The sequence below is a fragment of the Monopterus albus genome, unplaced genomic scaffold (genome assembly GCF_001952655.1).
Source record: "Monopterus albus unplaced genomic scaffold, M_albus_1.0 scaffold94.1, whole genome shotgun sequence".
In the NCBI taxonomy this organism is placed as follows: domain Eukaryota; kingdom Metazoa; phylum Chordata; class Actinopteri; order Synbranchiformes; family Synbranchidae; genus Monopterus; species Monopterus albus.
In genome coordinates this window covers 746,287-756,451 of record NW_018127974.1, presented here as the reverse complement: position 1 = coordinate 756,451, position 10,165 = coordinate 746,287, and the positions used below count along the sequence as shown (strand labels likewise).

General features: G+C 43.9%; 1 protein-coding gene across 1 annotated transcript in view; it reads right to left on the bottom strand.

Moving 5' to 3' along the window:
• Positions 1–9,380, bottom strand: part of runx3 (RUNX family transcription factor 3) — a 30,797-nt gene extending 21,417 nt beyond the window's left edge. Inside the window, 3 exon segments of the mRNA XM_020608642.1 lie at positions 5,829–5,933; positions 7,395–7,551; positions 8,308–9,380. Of these exon segments, the coding sequence (XP_020464298.1) occupies positions 5,829–5,933; positions 7,395–7,551; positions 8,308–8,565 (520 nt within the window). The 5' untranslated portion in view covers positions 8,566–9,380.
• Between the last annotated feature and the right edge of the window lie 785 nt (positions 9,381–10,165).

Here is a 10,165-nt window from a genome sequence, read left to right as displayed (position 1 = left end):
TCTCAGTTGATTCTGAGAAAATGTCTTCTACAGTACTTGCATCATCAGAGTGAATTAAAAGCACCGTCTGAGGCGTCTGTAAATAATTCTGTAATTCCTACTGCATCCTGCTGCTCAATCTGGCGTCAGCAAATATAGGGTGGAAATTTTTGTCTGAGTGGAAAAAGAAAAAGCATTTTACCCTGAGGGTATTGTGTGTGTGTGTGTGTGTGTGTGTGTGTGTCTCTGTGTGTGTGTGTCTCCGACAGCCATCAACTGGCCTGTTTATATCTCAGTTTTGTTAGAGGTATTTAGATGAATTAGCTCTGCTTTGGCAGGAGCGCTGAAGTACAAAGGCCTAAGTAGGATTACCAGCAACTGTGTGTGCATATGTTTGTGTAGTGCTCAAAGGGAGTTGGCCTCAAAGTTTCTAGATGTGGTTAAGGTGGCAACAGTGGTCAAAGAGCTTCTATCTCAGCCCTTTATTTACCCTCCCATGACAAAATTTATTATATTACGGATACTTTCATGTCTAATTATGTTTTAATGACTCTGACAGCAAAGGTCCTGCATTCGTTTACTGTATATATATATATATATAATATGAAATGATATATAAATGGCTCACAGAATCCTTTGTGTGATCGAATGAGTAGTCTTCTGCATGACTGCTGTCCTCCTCTGTCACCCATCACAAGCTTCAGACCTCAGTGATGACAGTTTTGTCCCAACACATGAGTTCCTGTCTGAAATCAGTCCATACCTATTCACTATGTGCTGCTGCATTCCAGTAGATTTATCAGTTGGTCAATATTTGTTCTACTTCTAATCGTTGAGGCCAAGTGTGACGCGTCTGGAGCGACCCCAGGGAGGAGGAACGTTGCAGTCAACGGCCTCCGGTGCCACTTCTCTAAGACAAACTCCCATCTTTATCTGTTCCCATCTGTCTGCCTGCAGAATCGCTTCTTCAGCATTTCATAAATGAGGCGGTCATGAGTTAGATTGTTGAGGCTAGCCGCTATTTGTGTGTGTGATTATGTACATAGGCCACTATGTCTCCAGGTTATAAATCTGGGAGTCACGGTGAGGCTTTAGCAGTTAGGAAAGCACCCAGCATCAGATGTGCCACTGTTTTTCCCCTCCCCTGGCACTGATACACCTGTAGGCCTTTTTTTTTTCAAAGACACCCATCTCCATTTTCAAACATCAAAGTTGCCTTTGAAAGAGCAATTCGCACTGAAGGTGAGCCTTTCATGTGATTTGTGGAGCATGGGCGTGGCCTGCGGGGCTGCCTTAAAGAGATGGACACACCTGGCAGGTGCATGAGCCGAGCACCCATACACGCAAATACATGCGCAACAACACACATGCTATCTTTTTGTTTACTTTACAGAGAGACTGCAATATCACAGGAAAAATAACACAGCAAATGTCATTGCTTGTCTATTTGCATACTTTGTACAGTCTGTGTGCCAAATGCAAATAGAATCAACCCGCCAACTCCAACATATGCCCCCACAGGCCTGACTCCCCCCCCCCCTTCCCTGCCATTCTCCTTCTGGAGCTGTGTGAACACACCCTGCCAAGTAAATAGAAGCAACAAAACACGATAGCACTTGTGTAATTTTGGTGGATACGTGGGCCTGTGGGTGGGAAATTGTTTGAGCTCTATCTGAACGTATGCAGGTAGAGCTTGTACTATAATTGTGTTAGTGTTTAGGGTGTATTCATATGTGTCATTTTCAAACCCCATCAGACAAATTGCCTCTTGAACCTCACTCTGGTATAACAGGCATCCACATCCTTAACATTCAGCAACACTCTGTTTCTATAAGTTTCTCATAGGGGGAACAAAAAGATTTAAATTTTCAGAAAAACACGGAATAAACAGGAAATATCTCCAGAATCAATTGCTGATAAGGCTGGACAGTTTGGCTTAGTGGTACAGTAACAGGGTTAAAATTTTTACTTTCTGTTTTACCGATCAGATTGTGCTGTAAAATTGTTCCTTCTAACTTCAGCATCACACAGACGTAACTTTGAGTAGTGGTTTTCACACAGTGAAAACAGCTTTAAACCTGTCCTTCTTACCTCACTTTCAAAATCACTCATGTTCAAGTTAAATTGGCACATTATCAGTTCTTTTCCTCAATCTTCAAACCTGTTCTACATATCTGTAACTTAACAAATCTGAGTTTACATAGGCTCACAAACTTGACTTCCAGTGAAAATGTTTTATTTACATACACACACATTCAAATGCTTTCATGCTTATTCATTCCTCACACTAAAAAAAGGTGAAATAGCTGCATGATCTAAAAAAAAAACAAACATTTTAACAGTGTTTCTTAGGCTCAAAATATTTCTGACCTGTGAGGTCATCTTTTTCTTCTCAGGGACTGATTTGTTTCAGGTCGAGAGACAGAAATACAGAAATACAAATGGCCCCTCCCCCTGCGGGTAAATACACTGTGACTGATGTCATATATAAGTAAGGGAGTTAGAAGGGTACCATAAATATAGCTGTGGGATGCATTGGTGAGAATAACCCTGCAGGGTGCACCAAATGTGTAAGCGGTGTTGCGATGGCATCTGATAGCGGCAACAAACAGGGAGGGTCTCAACACTTAAGTCATCTGTTTTCCTTTTTAGCCTCTCTAACTCAGCATGCTCTGTCTTGTTGCTGGATGTGGTGTATTGTTAAAGCTGCTGCTCAAACAGGAGCACTCCGAATTTTCATCAACAATTGCAACAGTTGTGCTTTCAGTTTAGCCTCAGCAGAAGTGTGATAAAGTAGGACAGATAGTTCAGCTGTGTGTGTATGTGTGTTGGGGGTAGGGTATGATGACGAATGACAGATGTGTGATGAGGAAATCAGCAACAAGGAACAAAAAAACGAAACTTTGCTCAATATTTAGCCCACTTTGTGTTGAGGAACAGAATTCTGTGTGTGTTTAAATCTATATACGTGTGTGTTTGTGTGTGTGAGGGCATGTGAAAATATGGCTCATGGTGTTACATGTCAGGTGAGCCGCCGTTGCAGTCTTGTCTGTCAGGTTCTCCATACTGGATCAGTAAACATTAACAAAACCTGCTCCCCCCCCCCTCAATGCCAGCTCCTGCCACTGCCCGGGTGACAACCATGCAAATGCAGGCCCTACACAAACAGCCTGCAAAGTCCCAGGGGGGCCAGCCCCACAGTCTGCCAGCCTGCAGACAGGTGGACACAGTGTGGTTTCAGGCTGTCTGCACTTTATGAATGATAAACCTGAGAGGTACAGGCAACATTGTGTGGCATTGTTGCATGAAAACAAAAAGATCTGGGATCAAAGCACCATTGCAATATATAACTGTCTCTGAGGATGAGATTTATGATGAAATGTTGCTTTTGGTTTTAAGAGTTTGTAATTGTGCCTCTTTGCTTTGGCTCTAAACTTTGAATGGCCAATATAATACAGTGTCTTATGGTTAGAGAGCAATCTGACTACTTTTATGGTCCTAATAATGTCTGAATAGCAGTGCGCTCCTGTGCGTTGGCTGTGCCGGGACATGACTGGTATTGTACTCTACTATTGTGTTTAAATATGGGAGGTTCTTCATCTCATAGCACAAGTGAGTTCTAGTTTTGGGGTACAAGTCCTTCAGTTAAATAAACTGCACTGGAACCACAGAGTTGGATCTGACTGCTCATTCAAACCAGTACAATGAACAATATAAACATATGTTTCAAAAGGCTTATTCTATTAAATTCTGATCAGTTTGAATTTCCTGATTGGTGCTGGATGTGTATTCATATTTCAGATAAGCTTGGACTAACATTCTTTGTTTCCACGAAGTTAAACTGCAGTAGCTTCTGGTTGGTGCATATTAAAATCACATTCACATGCTTTCTTTTCAATCAGCTTTCACACACGTTTATTTTCTCTCATTTGTTAAATTCCCTCTCATCACCATGTGACACAGTTCAAAATTCCACCTGCCCTATATTAAACAGTGTCACTTTATATATATATATATTTTTATAGCACCCAGTGCTGGTGTAAAAGTAGCATGACCACACTGACGCCTGCGCTGGAGCCGTGACAGGCAGACAGACAGGAGACAACCTTAATGTATGCAGTTATTTCAGGCCGAGACACTCGCAGATGCACATGAGAATGCATTTATGCGCAGGCACACACACTGAGGTTTCTTTTTTTTTTTAAAGGAAACATAATCAAATTGAAACCACACATACAGTGTTTATTATTACTCCCCCCTCTGCAGTCACTGTTCGCTATTATACCTCTGCATATGGGGGTGATGCCTCTTTCTCTGTGCCCCTTGGCTTCCTCTATGCCAGCCTCATGTGGCACTACTCTCTCTTTTATTGCTGTGCTCTGTTGTGACTGGGCAAAATCCTCCCTGTCCCAAACATCCAGCTCCACCACCAGCATTCAGAGACCTCTAAAATCCTGTACATGAGAACTGTCTCTCTCTATAGGTGAATCATGAAAACCTACTCGTTTCGTTTGTACATGTGTGCACAAATGGCTGCAGCCCTCAGCAAGTGACTCTAAGTAACACTGCTCTCCATCATCCCTCACACCAGCAGTATTAAACCACATGCGAATGTAGCTGTGGCACTAACAGCTTCAGCACACCAGGCCTCTCTGCCAGGGCTAACAGTGGATGGAGTCTGCCCTGTGTTAAATCAACGAGCCACTTATGTGGTCGGCTAGGTAGGACCCCTCTGACCAGCGCTGGGGAAGGGTAGGGGTAAGGGGCGGGTGAGGAGGGGGGATTCCACTGAGCTGAGCCACCTGCGGCTTGGAGACTCACTCAGCTCCTCTTAGTGGTCTTGGGTTATGCCTTAATATGCTTTACAGTTTCCTCTGACTAGTCCCATCGCTGTGCCCCTGCTACACACCCAGACATGCACACACACACACATCCAAATCTACACTGCTATACTTGTGGGGACAGTTTACTGGCCTACATTCATTCTTCAGAGGCTTACCATAACCATTACATGCCTAACCCAAACCTTCACCGGTCTTAATTCTAATCCTAACCCAAAACCAAAAGTCTTAACCCCAAAATAAATCTAGCAGAAACAGGATAATCACCTTTATTAGCCAAGTTTGTTACACACAAGGAATTTGTTTCCGGTACAGAACCGACGGCAGCCATCTGTGGCACCCACTCAACCGATAGCTCTAACCATCGGGGACAACGTCAATGTCTTGCCCAAGGGCACTTCAACACATGGACTGTAGGCGCCAAAATTTGAACCTTCAACCTTCTGGGTGAGAGACGACTGCTCTACCCACTGAACCACTGTCGCCTACCCATGAACGGTAATTCTCACCACATGACCGTGTGAACAGATTTTTACCTCCACAGTGTTATGGATACATAGCACATGCCTACACATGGTCACAGTGTTAGACTTTACTTAGATTTTAATCAGCGTATTACTTATATAGCATGTAGAGATACGGACACACACTGTCAGAACCCACCGGGTGCTCCTCAACATTCACATCACATCATAATGCACTTTATCAATAACAGCTAAGTGTGTGTGTGTGTGTGTGCGTGTGTGTGTGTGCGTGCGTGTGTGTGCGTGCACTTGTATGGCCGTACATTGTGAGGACCAATTTGAGTTTGGAAGTGAGGACCCTGTGCTCCTCACTGTCTGACCCACCTTGAATGGGCTGTTTGAGGGCTAAGCCTTCAGGTAAGGACTGATGTGGGCTTCTGGTTATGATGTTAGGTTGGGGCTAGGGAATCCATTATGTCAGCGAGTGTCCTCACAGATATATGAATACAGCCGTGTGTGTGCGCGTGCGTGTGACTGTACTCACTGCGCGGTTCCCGGGGTCCATCCACGGTGACTTTGATGGCGCGGTGGTAGGTGGCCACTTGTGGTGGCCCGGTGAACACGGTGATGGTCAGAGTGAAGCTCTTCCCTGCAGCACAGCAACATGTCCATGAGACTTGTGGAAAACATTTGAATTGGAGAACAATCTCTCTTGTTTGTAACACTACCTCCCTTGTTCACGCTCAGATCCTCCCGACTTTTGTGCCGCTGCAGCCATTGAATTAAAGTTTTTTTTTTTTTTTTTAGGTCTGGGACCACCTCTTCTGATGGTCTGACTGCGGGTATGATTTAGATTATTGAGAGTATGTGTTCCAGATTGTGCAGAGAGCTTACAGCAATAGTTTATTGTTCAACAAGGCAGGATCTCGCTCCCTTCTGCATCCAAATGTGTGCAGGGGGAGGAAGGCTGCGTCGTGCAGCGGCTCGGCCCCAGCTCTGAGAAAGGCTCTCTTGTTAAAAAAATGATACTGCCTTGATGCATAAAACAAAGAGAAGAAGAATCCCCAGGTGGGGTAGCCGACTACAGAACGAAACGAAAGGTACTGGCTACTTTTTTATTCGGAGATGAGACTATTTTCTGTTCATGAAATCATAAGGACAAGGTCAGAAAAGGCTCCGAAGGGACTGGCGCAAATGTCTTCTTTTTTTTTTTTTTTTTTTTGTGAACAATCAGGCCTTTAAACTTATTTACTTAGTTATCCTTGAGACTGGTTTTGGTTTTCTCGGTATACCACAACATATTGCTGCAGGCCTATAACATCCTGCCAGCGGCCTGCTAATGTGTGACTTTTTTTTTAGTACAGAAAATAAACACGACGTTCATGATAAGAACTACCCATTAGCCTATAAGCTCTTTGACAGAGGGACTTGTTAGACAAATTGCCCCGGGACATGAATTCCGAGGTGGTTTTTCATCCATCCCTCAGACTAACAGCACCTAGATAATTATTTGTATTCCCTTGGATTAAGAAAATTACAGTCACGTCTCAACGCACCGTGACGCAGGCCAGATGTTTCGGATGACACCCATAGATGTTAACCATGCCTGTACAGCTGGCAACGTGTGGGCACTGTACCTAAACGAGTCCACATTTTATTTAATTTTTCTGTGCAATGCAGAGATCAGGCCGGAAGACTTCATAATTCAAAGGTATATATTTTAATAAGGAGCCTATAATTGATGTGTACTTCCTGTGTGCGCGTCTGTGCAACATATTTGGTGACACAGACGCTAAATATTTTTTTTCACACACTAAAAATAAAAATATGATGTCAGCATTTTGACCCAGAAATACGATCTACAATTATAAAAACGTGTCCAAATGTTGGCGGGTCCTCACGTGCTGAAACACCTCTCTGAGGGTTAAGACTTGGTTTGGGGTCCAGGTTAGGCATTTAGTTCTGATGGTTAAGGTCAGGGCCTAGGGGGTGCATTATGTCAGTGAGTGTCCGCACAAAGATAGAAGTACAAGTGTGTATGTGTGTGTGTGCGCGTGTGTGTGAGAGAGAGAGAGAGAGAGGGAGGGAGAGAAAGAGAGTCTCAGCTCACCTCGTCCGCTCCTGCCCACGAAACGCAGGTCATTGAAGCGGGCCACTTGGTTCTTCATCACAGCGGAGGCGTTTCTCAGCTCGGCCGAATAGTTCTCGTCATTTCCAGCCATGACGGTGACCAGAGTCCCGTCGGGAACATCACCGAGAGCCACGACCTGTGCACAGGATAAAGCGGGCGGTCATTCTGGGTCAGCAAACCAAATGCACACAATTGCGCGCGTAAAACCGCATCTGGCTCCCACAATAAAAACACGAGTATCTCGACAATATTACCACAATGTCAACAATCAACCATAAACCAAACTGTGTACCTCAGAGATTTCCTAAACTAAACACCTTAGACAAAGCCAGTCAACGTTTACATAAACATTTTTAAAATGGTATCGGCTACGACATGCATTTCATTACCTGCTCTCTTACAGTTACACTTATTTATTTTTCTTGTGTTCTCATCGGATTATGCAATTCAAGGCTTGATACTGACAAAAGCCAGGAATATTGACCTATTTCACAATAATAAATAGTGCAGAAAAAATGCAATAATATAAATTATACTAGATCTATTTGCCTAAACTTCCTTGTAACTTCAGATCTTTTATCTGCAACAATATCCGGCCCCCTTTACAATGTTAATATTCTGCAGAGTGCAGCAAAAGCTTATAAAAGCGAAGCATATCTGTAGGCTATGTGTTAATGATTTAACATTTCACACAAATGCAAATTGCACAAACCAAAAAGCACAACTCCCAAAGCCCACTCTTGTTTATAAATGAACGCAATTAAATTACTTTCCTAATGTATCCGAAGTGTCTAAAAGCACTCACGTTTCTTTTTTCATCCATTTCCCACAGATAGAATACCACAGTATGGTTTGTTAAAATGAAAATAGAATTAGAAGCTATGTGTCTTGCCTTGAAAGCCACGGGAAGCGTCTTGTTGCACCTCCAGTGAGACGGGAGGACGGAGCAGAGGAAGTTGGGGCTGTCGGTCCGTACCAATTCGCCTGCATGGTCCGCCAGGACGTCCACCACGTTCCTGGTGTCCGGTCTTGACCTGAGGGGCCCCGGGGTGGCCATGGCCCCGTTGCTGTCTCCAATCTTACTGCAGGGGAAGGACGTGGAGGGCGGCGTGAACCGTCTGGTGGTGGGCGGCTCTACGGGAATATGCATCACAACAGCTTGGGTCAGTGCCACCTGACTGGGTTGTAGCAGAAGAGCAGAGCTCTTTGGGAAAAAGCCGTTTTTTGTTCTTTGCCTTCAGACGCTTCAGGTCTCAGGAGTCCAGGGTGTGAGCGCAAAGGATGCAGGCGAGAGCGCACTAAGTCAGAGTGAAGAGGGTCTCGCTACCTTAACAGAAACAATAAACTGATGACTGTGCTCTAGTTCATCTGCATAGGATGTGTCAGCCCGAGGAACGTCAGGGGTGCCACGGCTGTCTCTAACTTCAGAAAAACACGCACAAACAACAGCTCTCCGAGGACTACGTCAGGGCTGAACTTGTCAGTTCAGCTCCTAATCTGTCGCACACTTGATAGATAATAACCAGAAATAGCACAAACTACTTGAGCTTTCTCACGGAAATGGCAAATCAGTGAGTGAATCTCCTAAATGTCTCAGTGATCGTGTAATCCAGCCGCGCTGCAAAAAGTTAGACAGTCCTGCTGCCTGGCTTTCTTCGCAGCTGAACAGCCAGAAGCTTCTTCAGATCTCAAACACACTCATCTGAAAACATCGCAAAACTAAATTTCACAACTCCAACTATCTAAAGTCAAACTGAAGTTGAAGTATAGCAGTGTCCTTTCGTGCGCAAAAGTTCTCGCAACTTTATCCTCATTGGATCTTCCCACGCACACACGTTATTCTGGAGTACGAGGAGTTGTCCTGTAGCTCCAGGTGGATTTCCTTTAAAGTTATCCTTTAGCGCAGGCTTACGGGCGCAAGAAGGAGCCGTGAGGCTGTAAGGAGCGCAGAGTGCCGCGATATTATTTTACCAGAGTCATTTTAGTGTTTAGTGGTCGGGAGAGTGGAGGTGACTTCCACCAATGAATCTGCTGGGTTGGGCTTTCAGCAGACCAATCAAACTGTGCGCTGCTCCTTCTTCAGCCCTGTGCTGTTGTCACACGCATTATCGATGCATATCTGTGCGTCTCTCTTTGTTTCTCTTATAGTTTTTAGACACACGTTACCACGATTGAGAGAAATTAGAAAGTGTTATGAAAATAATTTAAAGAAAGAGCACGTTTAATAGAACTGCAAACAATGAATGATTTGGACATAAATGGGTTTTAATCCTTAGACACTGTTGGCGAGATGATATAATAATGAATAAAGCATATAAATGTGATGGACTCTACCATATGCAACAATTATCCAGCTTTTGTACCAAATCTATGCGTTAAGATCATGAATAATTAGTCCTTAAATGATAAGTTCAATCAAAAAGCTTCACCTTTATCTCACAGCACCTTCTCTGATCTGTGTTTTACTTGAGGTGTTATAATTTATCTAAAGAAGGATTTAGACTGCGGAGGCCTGTGACTTTGCTCTCATGTATTCATTTGGAGAAGATGCTAAATGTGGCAGCTTCACACCTTCTATCCAGGTAAAGAACATTTTCATAAAGTGAAATTATTGGCCGAAGACAGATCTGTATCATTTTAAGTGACTGAGCTGAATTCAGTAAGAAAGTTAATGCAAACAGCCACATGCGTTTTTTCCACATCAAACGCCACAACAGGGTGCGTGTGCACACGCGGAAACCTGAAGTCTT